The sequence below is a fragment of the Vidua macroura genome, chromosome 1 (genome assembly GCF_024509145.1).
Source record: "Vidua macroura isolate BioBank_ID:100142 chromosome 1, ASM2450914v1, whole genome shotgun sequence".
Lineage (NCBI taxonomy): Eukaryota > Metazoa > Chordata > Aves > Passeriformes > Viduidae > Vidua > Vidua macroura.
The window spans coordinates 60,431,139-60,453,991 of record NC_071571.1 but is presented as its reverse complement, the minus strand read 5'-3'; the positions used below and the strand labels follow the sequence as shown (position 1 = coordinate 60,453,991).

The window sequence follows — 22,853 nt, the reverse complement described above, 5'->3', positions numbered from 1 at the left end:
TGTGGCTCCATGCAGGGGTCCCTGCAGCTCCATTACGTGCAGCAGAACATTTTGGAAAACCATGTTTCAGGATTAAACTAACCCGGAGAGTCTGAAGAAGAACACAGGTGTGTGTGCTGTGGTTCCAAATCCTGTGTTTCCATCTAAGAAAGCTGAAGGAGTTCTTGTGCTCAGAAGACTTTAAACAATGAATGATAAGATTTCTGTCTGTTTAGATTTCTTTTAAGTAGGTGCAAAAAATAGAGGAAATGTTTTCAAGAACTTATTTTTGCAGATAGGAGTGAGTGCTGTCTATGTTTTCTGTTATCCAACAAGTATTGATATCAAGAATGTTGAACACAGTAAAGTTTTTCTTTGAATTTAGTGATATTTGACTAACCAAAGACAGGCTAGTTTGTCCAGGAAATATTTAATAAAAAGGAAAAAGGAAAGCTGATGTGCTTCTTCTACTAGAATGAAAAATACACTTTTGCAAAGACTTGATGGTAAAGTATTTCCAGTTTCTGTTTCTGTCAGGCTTCTTAATTGTCAAAGCATTATTAAAAGACCATTTCATTGCTTCTGGTATTTATTAAAATGGTGTTGATATTCTGGGTAACTTTTACTTTGAGATGTGTTTCCCTACCCACAGGGCCAGATTTCCAACTGCACAGCCTTCACTCATAGATACAGCTTTTCTGCAGTTCCTTTGCCTCCCTGCAGTCATCTGCACAAGTCTCTGAGATGTTGAACTCCTCTGAAAACCTGGTCACAGTGACTTGGTGGGGATGGAAGTCCTTTGAATCTGTGGGTGTGGAGCTGTGCTGAGAGCCTGCTAGATGGTGACTAGATGTGCCTCAGTATTGTGGTTTTCAGCTCAGTGGCACAGAAGTAAAGCTCTTAACATTGTGGAATAGAATTGTAGGATATCTCAAGCTGGAAGGGACCCATAAGGATTATTAAGTCCAACTCCCCACTCCTTGCAGGACCACCCCTTGCTGTACATCTGAAAAGGGTGAGTGCTGCCCAGGGCACATTGTTGTCAGCATTCTCCTGACTTACTGCCTCTGCTCTAAAATTATCCCCTGCCCACCATACAGATGGGTGCAACAACACTTTTCTCATGGCTGCATTGAGCAGCCATGCCTCTGTTCCACCTTAGCCCTTCCACCCACACCTCACTTCCTAAGTTAAAAGATGACATCAGCCCCCTTAGCAGAAATGAGGATGCAAAGTGTTGCAACTAATGTGGCACAGCATGTGGCTTCTGCTGATTGTCTCCTGATGCCTCTCACCTCTCAGTATTTGTTGAATTTTCCTCCTTGAGGTCAGCAAAATTATTAGCCTAGTCCTTTATGCAAAACAATGGTGATTTGGGGGCTGCTGGGGGAGCAGGGCCAATGCAGGGCCTGTGTTGTGCAGGGACCGTAACCGGTGGCTGGTGCAATACGCCCTCAGCAGCACCTCAACAAGGGGATGGAACGTGGCTGAGTCAGGCCTGGAGCCTTGGACCTGCTGGAGGTGTTTTCATCCCCAGGAGCATCTGGACAGTTGCAAAGCCAGCACATAGCAGGACAGGGCAACAGAAGGGATGGGGTGAAAGGTTGGCCCCAGGGGACTTTTATTTTTGGTGAAAATAGGAATCGCAGTTACTCATTTTTATACTATACACTGATACAGTTTATTTTGTTTTGGCTACTCAGTGGCTGATTGTTACTTTTGACATTTAGCAGAGTAACTAAAAGCCGGTGAGTTTTTGTCAGTCCTGTTCTCATTTATGACAATCACAAGTTCATTATCACTGGGTATATCAGCCCCTCCACTCCATCCAGGAGCCATGGGAGGACTGTGGAGGAGCAGAGCAGGCACATGTTGCACTCACCAGCATTACACCCTCAGGTGCTGGGTACCCACTGGAGCTGCCCACGCTTCATGCATTGCCCACACTTCATCTAGGTGACATCCATTTTCAGCAGTCAGACAGAGCCCAGCCAGCTGCATTTGACCTGCAGAGTCTGTTTTGATCTGTGTAGAGGCATATGAAGAACACTGCCTCTCTGTGGTGCTCCATCTTCACCTGGAAGGCCAGGAAAAAGCATGACCTGTGTGATTGCCCTGAGAAAGGCAGGGGTGGACAAGTGCTCTGTAGAAGCCCCTGGCCGTGTCTGACCATCATCAATGATCACTCCTAACAGTTAACTTCCAGTGCATAAAGTTATCTTTTGTCAGTACCTCAATTTTCAAATATTCCCCTTCAGGTGAAAAAAACCCAGCCTGTAGTTTTGGTCATTGAACTCCTCTGCATGAGCATTTTGAGGACTCCTTGCCTTGCTTCCCAGTGATTTCACATGCAAGCAGGGATAAAGTCAGCACTAGTGGTGTAATGTTGTACAGCATCATCAAAAAGGACCTCAGCCCGGTGGATTTTAACATCTGACAGAGGTGACATAGGAAGTCCTGGCCAGTGCAGGGTATTGTGCACAGTTAAACATCCAGTTGACAGCAGCAGTGGAGCCAGGTGCTGCACCATGCTGTGGAAGCAGCAGTAGAGCAGCCCAAGTGGACATACCACAGGACTTGATTTTCCTATTCAACACTATAGGATTGGACAAAGTGTTGTGGTGAAAAATTGTGCATTTTAAGAATTTTTATGTCTTTCTTTTGAAAGAAAGCTAATGCATAATCTTCTCTACCAACACAGCACAAAACTTTCTACTTCTCCCCACCTGGTTTAGAAGGGCATGCAACAAGCTGTAATCTTCTGTCTCATAAATATGTGTAGAATAACCTAATAGTTTAGCAGCTGTTGAAAAGCATTTAGCAAATGAGTTAGCTGGAAAGCACTTCCAAATCAGATAATGTCACTGTCTGAGATTATGTGGTGAGGTGTATGCACAAGGTTGCCATCTCCCCGGAGCTATTCTTGTATGAAACTGTACATATTCATCTGAACCAGTAAAAATCTATACATAAAACCCAAAAAGGGCTGGCAGGCATGTTTTAGAGTTAGCCCTCCTGATGAGTAGCACCAGTAGTAGTGTACAAGCAAGAGAGGGTGAGTTTGGATACTTGTGCAGATAAAAGTTGCACACACACGTGCACCTGCAGTGTCTTGAAGGCAGGAGGCTTCCTTTGTGCCTGAGTCACCATGCGCTGGATTTATTAACTAAAAAGCAAAGGCTTGATAGCAGCTTGACCTTTAAAAATGTTTTGGTTTAATAGGTGCCTAGGGAAAATACCAAGTTCACAAACAGCATCTGCACAGGTCCCTGTAGTTGACTGTCTGACAAGATCCCTGGGACTGAGTGCTTATCCCTTGTCGCTGAGGTTGCCACTGCTGCACATACGTTGGCTGTGCATTTCAGAAAGTTTTGCTCAGCCATGCTGCTGGGGTGTTACTGAAGCAGGGATTATGTTTTGTGAGGGCAACCAGCCCCTTGCCTCTCCCCAACACCAGCTGCTCCACAGTCAGAACAAGGGGAGAAGCCTCAAGTATGCTGGATCCAGCCAGTGCTGCAGCAGCAGCCAGGATTTTGTCTTTGCACAAATTCAGAGTGGCTAAACTGCACATGGACATGTGTCCACATCCCAAATTAGTCTCTGGTCAACCAGCAGGAAAGCAGTGACGGGAGCTGGGGTGACCAGTGCAGTGTCTTCTGAAGGTGTGCTGCCACCTGAACTGACAAGGAAGGATTTCAAAGGAGTTCAACTCAGTGATGGAGATTTAAATAGCTAACTCCTCAGCTCTCTTTGAAACTCTCATCCCAAATTCTTACCAATTGCCAGACATTTAGTCCAGAAGTTGAAGAAATGTGTGTGTGCACATGATGAAAAAGGTAGTGTTTTTATTTTCATGCTCTTAACTAAAATCTGTGTGCAGGTGCCAGGGAACTACATCATAGTCTGCACCATGAAAGGAAGCTATTTTGTTGGATAAGTTCAATCAAACTTAAGGGTAAAATAAATATATTTTAGTACCATAAATGTCTACACTGATAATACTACATGGAAACAGGAATTAAATAGTTGAATGTTAATCAGGATAAACATCTGTTTAATTGATAATATTTTTTTTTTCAGTTCACATATTTTAATAACATTCCTCCTCCCCCCCCAAAAAAAAAAAAAAGTTTAAAAACCCATCTGGATTGCTGAAGTGCAAAAGCAAACACACACTTGTTAGAATTGTCAAAAAATATATATAGTTTCTATCTGAGCACTTTCTGACTCCCTTTACTGAATGTGCATGATTTATTATTTTTCTTCTAGGTTTGATATATTAACTTTTTACCTGCTAGTAAGGCCTTTCATTTAAATGTAGGCTTGCAGAACTGGCTGGAATATTTCTCCCAGATTCAGACACACACAGAAGGACCATTGTCTTCCACCAGTGCCTTGGTATGATGTCATAACCCTGATCTCTCTGAGTAAGAAGCTTTGATTTATAGCTAGGGCTGCTGCCAATGTTTGGTTCTTAGAACTTCATATTAAATTAAATGACATAATGACATGAGTTCAGAGTCTAAGAAGGCATCACCAAACTACTGAAAAGCAATTAGAACTTAATTTGCTTATCAGACTAATTTAGAAAAGTGACCTCTGTCATATTTCAGTATTCAAAATCAAGGACTGTTTAAAACCGTCTGTCAGCTGACCTAACACATTGTGAAGTAACAGGCATTTAAAATTTCACTGTACCAAACCTGCATTCTTTTTTATCTTTTTCGGCAAGGACCAGATCCTTCAGCACTCTTAAATGAATAATGTGGCTTCTGAGTCTCATCTTTTGTGTTTACAATTTCACAAATTCTGGCTTCATTGCTGCAGTTTATTATAGGCAAATATCAGTGTATTGCAAATTCAGTCACAGTTTTTCATTTTAGCCAGCTGGGAGTCTGCAAGGCTAGGCACTACGTCAGCACCACAGAGCAGTTCTGAGACAGCACAATTGTTGCTGTTTGGTATGGCTCTGCTGGATTTAAGAAGTGACTGTTTCTGCTGTAAGTGCTCGCAGGTTCTGAAAAGCTGTAGGGCTTTGCAGTTAATTGCTAGCCCCAGGCCTGCTCTGTGACTGACTAGGAGTGTCTCTTTTAGCTGGCAGGGTTTCACCAAGTCATTCAAGATTTGAAATATTCAAGCTAGAAGTTAGACTAAGAGGGTGTTCTCTGTTAAATATTAATCCTGAGAAAATTAGTGGTGCTGTCTATATCACATTTCATCTCCCTCTGTGAAATACTCACTTGTGGAAGTCAGTTATGATGGAAGTGGATGTGGTAAGCAGCTAGCTTACCATGCCTCAACAGAGATGTATAACAGGGCTCAAAACCCCTTCTTTGGTCTTGGGCTTGTAAAGACCAGCAGTTCATCAAGCATGAGTCAGTAGATAAATGGTAACATGAGTGCCCAGCTGGCCTGTGAACAGTGCTGTTCACTATGTTGTCTTGTGCCCCTGTAAACTGCCTAGGGTTCTCCTGTGCAGAGCTCTGACTTGGACTTGATCCTTGAGGGACCCTTCCAAGTCAGGGTATTCTATGATTTTCTTACCTAGGAGAAAACGGTGAAGGTGGGTACTAAGGTTTGTGTCCTGTTCTAAGGTAGGTGCAGTTGCCCAGCCCAGCTGAGCATCCCAGTCCCCCAGAAATCAATGAGACAGTGGGTGAAGGTGTGTTAGTTCCTTGTAGCCTCATTACAGTGTTTGAGTAACACCGTAGACACCGTGATGGTCAGTGGGTAGCCAGTGAATACAGTTACAGGCTGTTCCTGCATTTGTTTGGGGAGGTGTACCTTGAAATACCCATAGCTCTTACTTTGGGCCCTCTAAAGTCCTTTGAAAAGTGGAAGAAAACAGTTGCCCTTTCAAAGAAAGACTATAAGGTGATTTACACCAACTTCTGACACAATTAGAATTTATATTTTATTGATATTTATTATTATTGATATTTTCAGAATGACCAGATCAGACCCACAGCTAATTTGAGTTGAGTTTGCAAATACAAACATTGGGAAAGATTTTTGGCCTTTGTTACTCTGTTTGTTGAAGATACACAGGCTGGGGAGAAGCAGGTAATGGGACAGAGCAGCATAAACAAGCCATTAACTGATGTAATGTAGTAAGTAGTAGTATTGTGTCCTCTGTAGGAAATCCCTTGTTGTCCCACACCCTGCCTCCCTTCCTCCCCCTTTTCTGTTTTGAGAGAGGTTTTCTTCATGGGGAAGCCCACTGCATTTATGTCATGGTGCGGGGCGGGTTTGCGCTCGTGTCCCAGTTTTTTTTTTTTTTTGATGGTCTTTTGTGGCTGGTTGTGGGGGCAGTTTCGGGCAAAATGTCCTGGCTTCTTGCAGTGGAAGCAGATGACATGTTGGGGCTGCTCCAGTGACATCTGTTGCCTCCTCACTCTTGGAGATACAGCTGCCACAGTCTCTGAGTTCGTCGACCTTGCCCACACCTCTAGTGCAGCAAACAGTTCCGCCTTCTTAGCACACGCTTTGATCATTTCTGCCACTGTGGGTGGAGGGTTGAGGGGCAGTCCCAGGAGCACCCTGCTGCAGACCTCATTGGCATTATTTTGCGCCATCTCTTTAACTATCTCCATTTGTGCCACGGGGTCCTGCACTTGTCTCTCAACTTGTGCACAGAGCCGGTCGACAAACTGCAAGAAACTCTCTAAAGGAGACTGTTTAATGTTAAGGTAACTACCCCTAACTTCAATAGTCGGCAACTGGTAAAAAGCCTTTTCTGCAGCCTTTGAGATCTTATCTAGGACACATTTTGATAATACCCGAGCTTGATCTTCAGGCCTAGCCCATGCCCCCTCACCACATAGATGTTCATAAGTAATACCATTATCTTCTAAATCTTTGGCACCCTGTGCGCTTTGCTTAAGTTCTACTAGGAGTCCCCTCAAAGATCTCTTCCAGGAGCTCTCCTGTGATCAAACTCTGTCGGGGTAAGCAGGCACCGGAAGAGATCTTGGAGGTTAGTTGGGACAAATTCAAGGGATGTGTAAGCAGATCTTAGCATGCCTCTAAAAATTTCACTATATCTTCCAAAATCTAATTGGGCTTCGCACATTTCTCATTTTGTTTGGTAGGAGGGCTCATAATTTCTGGGGCCACTTCTACTACCATTGTATTGGACAGGAGCTACTAAGGGTATTGCTTCCTCCCTCCGATTTTGATCCCCGGGGTTTTGCCTTACGACCCCACCCCCATGGGACCCGGTGGGGGTAGCACACTCCCCTTGGGGACTAGCAGGGGAACCACCCCCCACCTCGGCCCCACCCTCTGGGGGACCAGGCGAGGGCCCACCCCGCACCCCACCCCCTTGGTAACTGGGAGGGGGCCCACACCCTCCCCCAGGCCCACACTCTCGGGACCCGCGCGGGGGGGCGTGGGAAACAGCGACAAAAGGGGGGCGGAGCAACCGTGGGAAACAGTGGTTGGAGGATTACATCACAGAGGGCAGACATGGAGGGAGGAGGGGGAGTGTCTGAGGGAAAGAAGAGGTTGTGGGACCGGAAAGGGGTTGGGGAGGGGACAGGGGGGCGAAAGGGATTGTGGGAAGAAGAAAGGTAGTCAGGAGGGGTCGCCACGTGGCCGGCGCCATTGTGGCCCCCGAGAACGTAGTCGGAGGGGGGAGCAGAACGCGAGATTGGGAAAGCCACAACTGGGTTAAAGGGGGGCAGGAAAGATGCTCTGTCAGCCTGCACACAACTGTCAGAGCCAGGGTACTGAGTGGGAGGTGGGAGGCCAGGGAAACAGTGGCTGTGCCAGGAACCCTGCGATTCTCGGGGTGCCTCGCACGTCCCTCTCAATTCAGGGGCAGAGGGTTTGGAAGACGGGATAGGGGAAGCCGCAGAAAAGGAGGCTTGTTGTGGCTGTCCTTTCACTTCCCTCTTTAGCACTTCTTTCCGAGTCAAAAGGAACACAGGGAAAAATGGAGACACTGTCCTGTCTCCCTGTTCCGCCTTAGCTGTTAACAATGTTCCGATTTTGTCCTAGGTTGAGACAGAATTCACATTTTCCTGGGTAAACTGAGGGAAATTAAAAGATACCCAGCGAACAAACTGTTTCAGAAGTCTTTTGGAAATTCTAACATTTCCACTACTTAGGGTATCTCTAACTTGGATATAAATGCTTCTCCGTGTTGCAGAAAAGTTTGTACCCATTTCTGATGTTAAATCCTTTCTGCACACTTATCTACCCTCCGTACACAAACACAAACAGAAACTGAAAGTGCAACAATGTCCACAGCTAAACTAGGGAAGTGTCTGCAGTTTCCCCTCCCCGAACTCTGAGGCAAGAGCGAAACCGTGTGCGTGCAAAACCGCGCGGTTTTTAAAATGGCCACCGGCAGCTGCCGCGCTGTCCCGAGCCACGTGGCTGCCGCGCCGGGCTGACCCGCGGACCAGCGTCGGTCTCCGCCGCTCGCGGGAGGAAAAAGCACAAGCCGCGGCTTTTCTGCCGCTGCCCTGGCTCCCGCCGCGCCGCGGAAAACCGACGCTCGGAGCCGCGCGTCGCCCGGAGCCTGGGAGCCGCTCCGCCGCCGCCGCGCCAACCCGCAAAAAACCACGTTCAACACACAAACCCCTCCACCCGGGGCTAGCACTCTTCCCTCACGCCGGGATGAACCCCCTCCTCCCGGGAGTCACTCCGGGGTCCCCGCGGGTATACTCACCCCTCCTTGGGACCTGGGTTTGGCTGGAGCTGCAAGGAAGTCCTCTGCCCGGAGCCGACCGGTTCCTGGGCTAGAACGGGCTGCCGGTCCTGCCCTCGTGAGTCCGCGTCGTCCAAAAAGCGACAAGAATTCTCGAGGAAGCTGACTCGTCCAAAAGCTAATGAAATCCACGCGTGGGTGGAATTCTAGCTGCTATGCGTGGGTCCCTGAAGCCCCACGTTGGAGGGCCAACTGTAGGAATTCCCTTTTTGTCCCCTCTAATCACGGGGTGGGAATCCTACATGGACACAAGTAAAAGACGAAAGGCGCTCTGCTCCTCGTGACTAAATCCTGTTTATTGTCAGGAGCCGCTTCAGATCCAGGCAACACCTCAGGGGGTAACAGAGGCCGAGGTGTTTGATGGCGTCCAAGAGAGAGAGTGTTCTCCCGGGGTGTTTTGAGCCCAGGGAAAAATGTGTGGGGCAGAGCCGAGGGGCCACATCCAATGGGACACAGGTGAGGAGAAGGGGAGGGGAGAGCAGGTCAGGGAGAGCTCATCACACCTGAGCTTGGTGGGGGGGGGGGGAGGGGAAAGGTGTTTGGAATAGATGTGTCACCAATGTGACATAGTGCAGTAGAAAAACTACTCAGTGCAAATTCCCAATCACCCAGTGCAAAACAACAACTAAATTACTATTTAGTGCATCACAACAGTCCTCCACAAGTCAAGTGCTACAGTTACTCATGTAAAATACTAAATTTGAGATCTTGCCGGAAGGGGTAATGTTAATATCTTTCATTTCTTCTGACATGCTCAGCTTTACAGGTCTGATCATCTGGATCATTAGTAATGGTATCTTCTACAGACCTCCCTTCTCCAAACTGGTACCTCATGAAGACGTTTGCTGTTTTTTTAAGGGGGTTGAGTGGCTGCCATCCCAGTCTGTATGATGCTTGCACTCACTCTGCACAGGGTTAATGGCTATGCAGCTGGCAAAACACAGAAAAGTCAGATACAAATCTCTTCACCATTTCAGTAGGAATACTTTTTCTGCCTTCCAGTGTGATACTTATTCTACTCATGAGATTAACATACAAACAAAATATATGAAAAGAGCAAGGGCTGACTTTCTTTACTGTGTTGATAAAACACATTAAAAAAGGTAATGAAGACAGTTCAGTTGAACAAGTTCAGGCAGCTGTATGCATAACTGCAGATAGTATTTGTCCATTGAAAGACAATTTGTTTCCCATTACATGAACTAACTGATGCCCATAAGTATTCTTTCAAAGCAAAGCAACACTGACCAGCCCTGCCCAGTCTCTGTTTTCCCTCTGAATTTGTAGGCACCAGGAGTGTCTTTGGCTGCTGTCACCACCTCCAAGTGAGTTTTTGGACTAACAGGTGTGGAACAGAGTCCCTGCCACCCATCAGTCCTTCATCTGGTGCAGAGCAGGACATACTGGTGGTCCTCCGTTGGCTGCAGTATGTGTATTTCAGTGTAGCAACACACAAAAAAAATTCACAATATTCATGACCACTAATCAGACTTCCAAATGCACCCCATGGCATTGCTTTTGTAAAGACAAACTCAGACTGAAGTGACAAAAAAGTGCAATAGTGCGCTGCAGAAGAGCTACAATGAAAAGCCAGCCTGAGATCAGGAACTTGCCTTCTGTAAAGCCTCCAGCCTGCCTGCCACCAGGGCTATAATACTTCCCTGGGTTATAACAAGTCACACAACTCCAGGGTTTATTGGAGTCGTATTGCCAGTGGCTGAGCGTGGAATTATTTAGCACAGGTGTTTCTATAACAGTGGTTATTGGGAAAATTCAGTGTTCAACAACCATCATATTTCCAGCTGTGCTATGGTTAGTGCTAACACAGTGAACCTAATATAAAACATGTGAGAATATTTGCTAGCTCAGGAACTTGTAAAAGGTATTTTCTTACAATATCTGAGTTGCTGTGTTTATCTAGGTTTCTTCAGTCTTGCATTTTCCTAAAGGGTGTGATAGTGGTTTTGTAAAGCTGTCTGAAAGTGGAATCTGTTTCTCCAACCAAGTGCATTAGTAGCCCTGCTAGCCAGTGTGCAGCACACAAGCTGGTGAAAATAAGATTATGAGAAATCCAATGACTGTCCATCACACCTAGCCTATTTGTCTTGAGCAGTACCTGTGCATCTGTTACATATATAGACCTGTTTTTACTGGGGTGCTAGAAATCTTGAAACAACTGTTGCAAGCATCTACATGTAAAAGAACATAAAAGGAACAAAGTTAACAAGGGGCTCGAGAATTGTAAAACAAGGGTAGTGAAGTGCATTTACCACCAACAAAATCCATGAGTGTTAAAAGAGGTTTTACATGTACAGATGGACACATGCGTTTTAAGGGGCTCAAAAAGACTCATACACAAAAATAATAAATGGCAGAAAAATGTGTGTTTTGTAAAACACATGCAAATAAAAATACAGTCAGAGACCCTCGTGCAACACACATGTATCTGAGCTCAGTTGTGAAAAGATGTTTCATTATTAACTTTGTGCCACAATGGGTTGGTTATTAGAATATTATGAAAAATATTCTCTAGTGTCACCAGAATTTTTTCTAGGAAGAACATAAATGCCACTATGCATCCATACATGATCGTTGTATGCATTAGAGTTGCATCTGTCTAGAAAAAAATACATCTACAGTCTAGCTTGGTTCTATTATTTGTAATTTTCCTGACAGAGAAAGTGGATCAATTTTGCCTGTGCACTGCATCTCTTGTAGGAGAAGCTTCAAAGACATCTCTTTTGATTTGAGAAAGAAAGCAAATGTTCAAAAGACACCTCGATTTGAGAAAGCATCTTTCTTTGATTGGAGAAAGCATATTTGCATTTGTCATGACCGAGTTGATGCTCACTGACAATCATTTCTGTCCACATTCTGGTAGTTTTTATAGACGTGACAGCTCGATTAGGGCATTGTTTGGGACAGTGGGAAGAGCAAGCAGAGGTCTAAAACAGGAATCAGTTTTTCTTGGTAGCCAGAGACTGACTAACATTTGTTAGGAGCTGTTATTAGCAAAAATCAAATGCAATTATGTAAAAAACTAAACAAATCAGATCCTACTCTTTCAAAAATATCCTCATAATTGAAAACTTCTTGTACGTAGCACTTTGTCATGTATCTTTGCAACCTTATTTTCATTGAACTCTAAAAGCCCCATCTCTACCTTATTATGCTCCAGTTTACTGCATGTACAGACATTTATCAAATGGGCCATCGGTAGCTGTAGAAATGCAGTAGTCTATCCAAGTTAAAATTCTTGCCTTGATTACTACAAATCCATGGAGCCCTTGGGTCCAAAGCTTCCACTGAAGCACAGCTATTTGCAAATAGATTTTTATAGCACATTAGTGCTGGAGGAGAGTCCAAAGAAAATAGTCCTTTTCAATATTAGAACCAGCTGTGACTTTCTTGTGCTGATGACTCATTCATTCTTTTTTTATAGGGTGGGAGAACTAGGCAAAAGACACACAGAGTCTTATTCACAACGTTGTTTGTTTTGCAAAGGGTATCCTAGCCACAAGCCAACTTGGTCATACCAATACGCAACTCATGTTTATTTAAAACCCTTTTTCTTTTAACAGTTCCAATTATAAAAACAGAACCCACAGATGACTATGAGCCTACTCAAACCTGTGGACCAATGAACCAAGACTTAAGCCCTCTCTCTAAACCATACTACAGTCAGCAGATCATGATGCCCACTGATCCTGGTTCGTGCCTCGTGGCCAGCTTTGCCTCCTGTCAGCAGAGAAACGCTGTGATGTCACCTTCACCCAATGCAAGCCCCAAGCTGCACGACCTTTCGTCATCTCCTTACAAGTGCATCCCCAACCCGGGCCACAGTCACCTCGGACTTCAGCAGCCCGCTGGAGGTGTCCCTACCATACAGGAAGTGCCAAGGTCTATAGTTGTGCACCCAAGCCCCCCCGAGCAATCATCTCACGTCATGCTGCAGCCGCAGGTGAGTCAACATCTGAGCAGTAGCTGTCCCCTTGGTTATCAACAAACACTCTATCCCAACAGTCCCTCTTCTCCAGTTCCATCTGTTACCCAAGAGCCAACCTATTTGCAGTCCTGCAGTCCAACTCACTCATCCATAATGGGTCAACAGCAGCAGCAACTGCCGAAGGTTCACAGAAATGAGTCTCCAACAACCCAACCACTGTCATTGCCAGAGTTGCATGAGGAAAGTAATCATAATTTGGCCCCTATTCCTGTAATGATCAAGCGAGAACCTGAGGAATTGGACCAGATGTACCTGGATGATGGTAAGTCTTCCACGGCACAGGTTTGTGTTCACCATGTTGCTCTATCAATGAGTTTCCTTAAGCCCCCTTCTTTTGAATCCTTGTGGAAAAAAGTTCCATTAATAGCCTGGTGGAAAGGTGTGGACTTTACTTGGATTGTCTTTATACAGGAAAAGGCCCTTTAATTTCATTTGCAGTAATGAAACTGCATTATCTAAGCATTAAATGTTGTTAGTTAGCATAGAGCTCTAGCTGCATGACCAATAGCTATGTTGTAATAATCTTAACTGTATGTTCTTGGCTTACATCTATGCCAGTGACCTGTGGAGCTGCAGTGAAAACATATTTAACATTGTCCCATTCATAATGCAGTGAAATGTCTGATGTGCAAATCTGTTCACTGAAACTAAATGTTAAACTGCTCTACTTCAGTTGAGAAGGTTCAAATTAAAAATGGAGGTGTATCTTTCAGCATTACTTTTCAGTCTGTTTGCATCTGATGTTTAAGACTACATTTTTTCCCATTTTTATTGTGGCCTTGCTGCTGCTTTTTCTTTTCTTTTTTTTCCTTTTTCTAGTTTTGTAAGATTCTGTATGTATATATATTCTACATGCAGCACTGAAAAGTTGAATTGCTGTGATAAACTTGTAAGACCCTAGTTCCCAAATACTTATTTGTTGAATGTAATAAAAGGGATAATACGGAATTTGCTTATGTGACCTTACTGAACTGCGATTTAGCATTTGCTGCTAAGTATCCCAGTAGTACTCTGGACCCTTACCTTAATGCAGGATGGGAATTTCATTCCAATAGCCACATAACTTTATATAACATACCATGCTCATTGAAGAAGAAATTCCACTTAAATGGCTGCATTGAAACGAATTGGTGCCAAGGAACATCTGAATGTTATTGTCCTTTAGGGAGAATTTAAGGACAATTCATTGCACTGGGTTTTTTTTTTTTAAAGGACATTTTCTCATTCTGTTTTAAACAGCATGTTACTCACTGAATTAGGATTGCAAATTAATGTTCTGGAGTCTGAGTAGCAGCTCTTTGCTTTTCAACTCTAGGAAAATTATTTTTCTTCACAGAAGTTGTTACTGGTTACAGGATAGAGGTCTAGGGAACTTCCTAATTAGGAGATAAGGTCACTAGTTTTGCACAACACATCTTTTTGACAAGGTTTTCTTCATACAGAGTGCGTTTTTATCTCTTACCTCTGCTGCAAGGAACATGATTTCAACAAGCTAAATGAGAAATGTACACAAAAAAAAAAAAAAAAAGCCTTACCAGCATTTTGGGTTTGAGTAAAAACAGAATTTATATATGTAAGGAGGAGAATTTAGATAAATCTAAATGTAGTGTATAGCTGTCTTTTGAAGAAAAGTGCAAGAAAGAGGCAGCCTTCCTGGCTTACCTCTCAAAAATCCAGCAGCCTCTTCTCAGACAGAAGCATGAAAGCTACCTTTGGCTGGTCCCTACTGGAGACATGGGAATATGTCTCAGGGATGAAGGATGAATGAAACTCTTCAGCCATGTCTGCTTTAGGTTTCTTGTGGAGGAACAGAGGAACTATGTTACCATGTGGTCTGAGAGAGAGGTTTTAGTATCTTCAGCAATGCTCATTCTCTCTGACAAAGTGCAAATGGTTTACCTTTAACCTCATCTCTGTTCCATCACTCCCCTCTGGACATGCATGCGCACCAGTCCTCTAACAGATGATCAGAACTAATTGTAGAAGCCACCATGTACATCTGCACTGATACCTGAGGTTGACTTTGAAGATCTTTTCAGCTAGCCAAATCCAGATATACTTCCCTTTGGCATCCAGCAAGCTTTCAAAATCCTTTAGTGGCTGACCACAACAACTGTAGACCAAGAAAGACATTAACAGTCCTGGTAACAGTATATAATAGGAAGAAGCCCAAGCCTTTGTAGTTCAATGAATTAAATACCACCAGTTCCCTCTAAGGGGGTCAATCAGAAATGGCTAAAAGATTATTTAGGTTTGTCTCGGGGATCACACTGATGGAGCTCAACCCACATAAGCAGCCTTTTCCTATCTAAACCTTATCTCACTGCCTGAAGAAAAGGTCAGCCACTCTATGCATATCTGAAGTGGACTACCAGCCTCTTTATATTTGTCTCAGTACCTGAATGAGGGGCTAAAGGGAGGAAGTGTTTCTTGTTGGATTTGTGCTGGCCAAGATGCCCTGTTCAAACCATGCAAATCTCTGGTATGCCTCAGACACGTAGCACAGGAGCATGAAGCTCTGAGTCAGGCTGGAAGCCTGTTTAGGTATATGCTATATGCATTTAGTGAAGGCAGTGTTTTCACCAGCACTGCAGATATTGGTTTCACATTACATTTAATCTGATGGAACTGCAGGCTCCTATGGAAAAGGTAGTCTCATCTGTCTTGCTCTGTCACATGTTCTTGCTACTTCCTTCAAGTCATATCAATTGATTATGGAGCAGCAGAGCAGGATAATGGAAAATTAACCTGCCTGAAATAGCAAAATCTGCACAGTTTTCTGTTGGGTCAGCTCATGGAACCATGTCTACTAGCTGGATCCAGCCCTCGAGAGCAGGGCAAGAAGCCTGGTGCTGTGAGTCAAGGGGTGCTACTGGGTCACTCTGGGTGGCAGAAGCCCACCAATAGGCCAGAGCAAGTGTGAGTTGAAGTAATTTCTGATGTGATCTTATCCTCCCCAGCAACTATCTAAACACTTATCCTGTTTTGGTTAAAAATCCCCTTTACCTGTCAGTTCCGGTAGGGTGACGTCTGGGCTCCGTCGCATAGTCTCAAAGGGCAGTTTGGCCACTCTGGTAAATGCCTGGAAACCACCAGTGACTGCTCCTGGTGTCCCAGGAGGTGCAGCTCACTGAGCTCAGCAGGGAAAAGGCAAAGCACGTGTGCAGCAGCACCTTTGTGCCTGGTACTGTTTCATTCATTCACCTCTGACCATAACAGTGGAACAAGGGACCATGAGCTTTGGCGAGTGGCTCATACTAGATAGGAGTAACTCGTTTTTCCATGTACCTGACTTTTTTTTAAAACAGCAGCTTTTTGAAGGTATCACCATTTTTAATTACTAGTATATGCACCTCTAAGTGTTTTTTCTTGTTGGAGGAGTGGGTGGAATATCTGTAGTACTTGTGAACAATATGAAAACCAGAGACAGGTCAGGTGTACTTAACTGCTTCCCTTGCCTGCTATTCCGAGTATAAAAACTCTTTTCTTCATCCCTGATTAATGAAATATTTTAATGATATTAAAAATTAAATTCTCAAAGCATCACTCATTTTAACAAGTATCTCTTCAGAGGATCTTTTTAGTTATTTAATACCTCCACTTTTATCTAAAAATATTTAAGAAATGGGAGCTATTGACATCTAACATACTTAGGGGACTGCCAGAAAAATAAAATATCCAATTGATTTTCCCAGATTTTAACTGATAAAATTTTGGTTGCTTGTTAATCACTTTAGGAAGGTTTGATTTATATATCTAATATACATAGAGCAGTTTTGGACCAGTATAAACTGAAATCATTTGGTTTCAGTTTATTGGTTCAAAGTAATATTCATTTCTTTAGTTCTGGAATATGTCCAAATATAGACCATTTACACTGCAAAGTATAGATGGAAAAAAGTCAATGAATTTATATAAATAGAGATCCTTTATATAACATTTTTCTGCTTTGGTAAAAGGTGGGTAGCTGAAGTAACATAAAGGCAGCACATGAAGAGAATTCCATTTTGGCAAGTAAGTTCTGGTCTTGGCAATCTTACTTTAAATCAAAATCTACAGTAGCCACCTAGGCTACTCATTAAATGTGCTGTCCATTTCAGCATGTGAGTATGTGATTCCACATATAGAATGTATATAAAACTCATGCTGTAAAGTGATATCTGATATATTATGGCTATGCTCTTGATACTGAAAGGTATCTGGCTTGGATACCAGCACTCGTTTCAAATAATTTTGAGTTCAGCCTCTTAACAAAGATTATGGCTGACTACCTTTGCTGCTTTCACAGGAAAATTTGATTAAAAGCAGTTGAAATTGTGACATTTATGCCTAGTTTTGGTCCTCTGTGAGAGTTCATGGTCCTTTGCAGGGGAGAGGGAGTGTCTCCTGTCCTATGCACCAGGAGCTCTTGCAGATACCTGCAGGACACTGGGGCACCCTGGTAGGTGATGCTGGGGCTGACAGTCTCTCCATGTGCATGTGCCACTTCTGCCCTAGGCAGTGAAGGTTAAGTGATGTTTGCCTTTCAGATTTAACCTGGGAGGAGTGTGGGGTGCTAGGGTGCTGGAGCTCATGAAAAGTCATTAGACAGACAGGCTTGAGGGACCTCTTTAGTACAAGTCCATGCTGTAATTTCTTATAAGAAAATACATGTTATTTAGGTATTGATGTGTCTGCTATACAGCCCTTTGAGACATGAAGTGGAATTAGTATTGTCTAAAGAGATGGATAGTTTGGGAAGCTACAAACTGATGAGAATTCTTCCTGGTCCCTTGAACCAGATGTGAAAATTTACCTAATTCATATCTTTGAGATCTTTATCTTTTGAGTGTGCTTGTCTCTGCAGTTATCTAACTAGTACTTGGATCAAAAGGTATGCTAGTCTGCTCTTGAACTAATCTTCTTTTTCTGTTGACTAGGGCAGCTCAGGCAATTTTTCAGAATTTTAACTGCCTTTCTTAGTGGTAGGAGAAAGCCGAAGCCAGAGGCAGGAGAGTGGAAGTTCACACAGCTTTCTGGATGTCCAGGCAGCTGGGAACTGGCCAGGCTCACAACAGGAGATGCTGTAGGTGACTTGAAATCACCTTCCTCATCCCCATTTCCCTTTCCTGGACCTAGTGTAGCCTGTGTGAAGCACAGAACTGAGCTCCAAGTCTTTCATTTCACCAGGATGGATGATGCCAAGTGTTGGGGAAGATAAAATAGGAAAGCCTTATAAATATGATTGCCTGGCAAAAGATTTGGAAAATACAGGAACTATAAGCGAGATTGAAATGAGAATAAGCTTTGAGATACCAAACCTTTGTTGCTAAACGACTAGAAAACAATAGTATAGCCAGTTGAAGGCAATCCTCCTTTTGATTAAATGATGCCCTCTACCTACAGACAGATCCAAGGGTCAAATGGAATGTTCTGTCTCACCCCTCAAAAATGTCTGTATATCCCACATCTGTAACCGTCCCCTGAAGCATCAGGTATCTGTAACCCCATTGACCCATGTCTTATTCCACGCCCACTCTGAAGTCCCTGATAAGGTTTGCCCAGGGACCAGATGCTCTCATGGAATCCTCTCCCTGCCCCCACTCCTTGGGCCCTGCAGCTGCAGCTCCAAGCAGGGCCCTCACACCCACACCCTTTGCAATAAACCGTATATTGTAAGACCTGACTTCAGAGATCTCTCATCTTCATCCGTCCCAAATGCCCAGGACACTAGCCCTGCCTACAACCAAGAAATATTTTTCAGGTTGTAACTGGCATTCCCACGAGCTATTAGATATTTTACCTGCAGCAGAATGACACTCATTTGTGAAATTATTTCCTACTTTTAGAAACATCAAAGAATGTAGTTTTCATTACAGATGAAAATGAAGCTATTTTGAAAAAGCAAGGGAGAAACACATTGGTACCAGCAGGAAAAATTGTATGACATATTCTCAGCAGATTTCAAGTTATATTGTACATTCTGTAATCCTATTTGTTATATTAATGCACAAAACTTTACAAAAGCAGTTTGTAATTGAAAGCAAAGCAGCATCCTGGAGGATTCTTTAATCAAGGTACTTGATTACTCAGTGCTTGAATACTGAAGGCCTGGTTTCTAATCTCAACTTTTGAGATGCAGTGGCAGCCTTGTTGAAATCAGAAGCACACTCTCATTGCTTGGCCATGAGGCCACGGTTCCACATGCTGTTGAAAAAAAATTTTCCAGAATGTCCTGAGTCCTGTATAGGAGCCAGAACTGAAATAACAGCATCTGAAAGACAGATCTCCTGTCTGAAGTTTTGTATATTAATTCAGCCTCCTCCTGTCCACATGAATTCTTTCATAAAGGTCTCCCTCCTGATCAAATGTATAAATCTTTGCATAGTAAGATGAAAATACACAGGCCATAAATGAAGGTATCTGATGTTTGGATATGTGGCTAGCAGAAAGTATCAGAACCACATAATCATCTTTTTTAAAACAAGAAGGCTTTTGTTCTTGCAATTGTCTTTGCACAGCTGTGAGTTTTATAGCACCGTGCCAATGAATGCACTCATTGCGACTTGTATTTTACTCTGAAAAGGTAAATTGAGAGTATTAAGCCCCCAATAAGTATGTAAAAGTGGCAAAACCACAGGTAAAGTGTTACTGAAAGCTGCAGTCCTGCCAGCCATTTCATTTTGAACGTGGCTCTTTTAAATATTACTTTTGCAGTAAAAGCTGTAACTCCTGGATGTAATATGAGCTATTGCTAATGTCATTCCCATGAATTGCTTACAGTGTTGAACTGTTAGATGTCTGACAAGTCCATATATCTCCTATACAGTATATATGAAAGTTTTTTGCGTCTAAACCATATGTTCTTTTTTTACTCCTCTATATTCTGGAAATGCACGTGGTTTGGTGATATAGTTTATTTGAACAGGAACCATAGCAGACAGAATTATTCTTTTGCTGAAATGTATCCTTTTTCATACATCTCAGCTTCATGATTAAAGTGATTGGCTCTTAAGGCATTAAGTTTAGTCTGCTTCTGCCACAATTACACCTTTGAAAACTCCTGAGTTCACCCAGTGATTTCCAGTAGTCCAAATGTCATTAGAACAACATGCAAGTAGTCTGTAAAGTCCAGTAACACTGTCTACACCTTTGGCTTGGGTGAGCTTTTCCCTTCCTCCCTCTTGGCCAAGCCTCACAACTCTGTGAGAAAACAAATAGCTTTCCTCATGGAAAGTTTTACTTAACCTGGCATGGTGCCTGAGCCTAGACCCTCCTCGTCTCTGATGATGATTGAAAGTGTACATGCTACTGTGATAGAACATGCTGAGTCGTTAACATTTGGGGCTTGGGTTGTAGGCAATGAGTAAGGGAGGGCCGAAGTTATGCATTCAAGTCAGACCTTCATTGGACTTGCACGTCTGGGTTGGAGGGGGATCCTGTTACACGAAACCACACACCCACGGGAATGCATTTTGCTGTTTCTAGCAGGCTTGATGAATTGGGTCTCCCAGGAGGCCTGCCAGAAGAAAGCCCCCAAAAGCACAGATGACCAGACTAGGTGTCTTTCCTGGTTTTCTGCAGCCCCAGGTGTGCAGTGCCCACAAAGCAGACCTGCCTACCTCTTAGCTGTGGTATGCTGTGAAATATAGTAGGGAACTTTGCTTTCTTTCAACGTCAGCACTTATATTTCCAGGGAGGTTTTTGAGTCTCAGGCTTTCAAGAAAGTGTCCAGTGCCTTCAGAGAAGCCTTTAGTGACTCCAGCCCCATTCAGTGTTGCCAGACACTGGTGGAGGGAGACAGAGGCTGACCAAGGGACAGGAAAGTTGCAGAAAGCAGTGGTGAAAAAGCAGCCTTTGGTTGACGTGCATCTGCACATGCACCTTCATGTCAACATTTGGAGTTATTAAGTGTTTGTCTGAAGCCACATTGCTCCCCCTCTTTCCAGCTGAGAGTAGCTTGGAAGAAGTCACTTCTCACTCACATGCCCGATTCATTCTTCCATTTCTGTATCAATGACTGTTGGCATTGCCATTTCAAATGGTTAAGGTTTTGGTGGTTATTTCCCATAAGTTTTCCCTGGCAGTTGGGAGAGAAGAAGTTGCTGTATCTGAGCCTCGGTAACATTTACATCTGCTTTTAAGCCTGGAGCAGTGCCAAGGAAAATACATGGCTTTCAGAAGCACAAGCTTCATGAGAAAGCTTTGTTCCGACGCAAATTATTTTAGGAATATGTTGTTTGTTTGAATCATTTCTGCTGAGCTGAGCAATATTAGCTGCTCAGGTGTGGCCTCATGCCTTGGCCTCTGTGCTCTCGTGTCCTGAGCCCCTTCTGTCAAAACATTTCTGGGGAAGTTGTGGTAGCAGGCCCCTCTTCTCAAGGGAGCAGAATACAGCATGGGCCCCTGCAGCGCCTCTGCAGAGCTGGGCTGGAGGCTCAGCCCAGCAAACACATCCATGTCAGAGGGAGCAGCCTCCTTGACTTCACGTACAGCACTCTTGGAGAGGCACTGGCAAGCTGCTGGATCCCCAAGCTGTGGAGGGCCTGCCCCTGCTCGCACTTAAGTCAGTAACACCGTTCCCTTTGGGTTCCTTGGGAACAGGACCAATCGCGTGGCTGGTAGTTAAAGCACACATAATAGTTGCATTCATGGAAGCCTGTTCCCTGATAGACAGGCAGAGAGGGAGTTTTTCCAAGCAGATTTCTTCACGGCACCACTCATTGTTTCATCTGTGTCTGCTGGACAGCTGGGGACTGGGTCAGGGGCCTGATAGTGGCTTGACCATTGCTGCAGAGAGCAGCCTGCTTGATAACCTGGCTCTGGGTCTTTCCTCCTCTCTGAGGAGCTGATGCTGATTGCAACCAAAGGGGGCACAGGCTTCCACAACAGGCTTATCACCAGGTTGGGAGGAAGCTTATGAAAAAAAGCAGACCCTCAAAATGTTCCCCTCCTCCTCTGTCACCAAGGACGTCGGCAAAGCCTGGGCATTGAAAATACCTGGGAACAATCAGTGAGTAAGAAATACAGTAGGAAAACTGCAGTCCTATTCCTCACTGGCCAGCCTGGCTGGGTTTGGCAGCAAACCAGGGAGCTGGACCAGCCCTCTATCTCCTTTACAGGCTTCACTTTTAGGTCTTCTACATTTTGCACACCATGAAACCAACTGCAAGACAAATAGCAGAAAGCTGAGCAAGACAGTGCTGCAAGTGTGTCAAAACTCCCAAACCACATTGCTCCTGAACACAAAAATTGCAATATGAGCACTGGGACAGTCCTGAAAAAGCAATGCTACAGGTTATCTAAATCCATAATTAGTGGATTAATTCTTTGATCCTTACGTAATTACAGCTCGTTATCTAAGCATCATGTAAATGCAAGAATGTTCCTCACTTGCCTGTCTTTGCACAACTAAAACATGATCTCTCTACTTAATTTTCACTCTTCTGCAGCCATACTGCTGCAGAGAATGCAGAAGATAAGATTTTATTCTTCATGTCTGTACTGTCCAGATTGCTTTTGAGGTTAGATTTCTCTGGGAGCTAGGGCTGGAGATCTGTTCCATTTCATAACTCTTGAAAGTACCTTTGGGGTTGCAGAATAGGTATTGCTGTAGATATTATAAATCCATTTTGATATCCTGGGAACAGCACTCAGTTCCTTTCCTAATACTTCAGGGAAAATATGTGTTTCAGTGCCACCTCATAAGCAAAATCTTCTAGAGATTACTTAAGAAGTAGAAAAAATGCTATTTTGGGTCACAAGAGAAGCCTCCAAAAATAACAAACTGAAGAATATTTATTTTGACCTTTATTTCTGTCCTGCATATGCAAATCCATACACAGATAAAGTGTCTGAAATTATTTATAAGGCTTCACGTTCTAATTCTTTTACATCTTTGTAGTTATGGTGAGTGAGAGTGATCTAAGTCTCTTGTACTCCTGACTGATTTTTCTAAAAATCCTGCAGGTGCCTGTTGAAAAAATCTTTTAGAAACATGAGGTCAGGTGGAGAAGCCCATCCCTTGGAGGTTCTGTTGTGCACAGTCAGTTCCTGAACCATTGCTGCTCCATACTGCTGCTCACCTCTGAGCTGTGATTGTAACTAGTGCTGGCATCTGAGCTTTTGCTATCCAGTTATTCTTTTGGAAAGCTGAAGTGACTGGCAATCTCT

The 22,853-nt window shown here is 43.8% G+C and overlaps 1 protein-coding gene across 4 annotated transcripts in view; it reads left to right on the top strand.

The window, feature by feature from the left end:
* The window catches only part of NFATC1 (nuclear factor of activated T cells 1), a 114,197-nt gene that overhangs the window by 69,328 nt on the left and 22,016 nt on the right, over positions 1–22,853 (top strand). The window contains exons 9-10 of one of the 4 annotated variants that reach the window (XM_053981308.1): positions 12,277–12,656; positions 12,733–12,892. In XM_053981308.1, coding sequence (XP_053837283.1) covers positions 12,277–12,656; positions 12,733–12,795 — 443 coding nt within the window. In that variant the 3' untranslated portion in view covers positions 12,796–12,892. Of the gene's footprint in view, positions 1–12,276; positions 13,633–22,853 lie in introns of those variants that run through there. The other 3 variants (XM_053981299.1, XM_053981315.1, XM_053981291.1) reach the window with 3 other exon arrangements.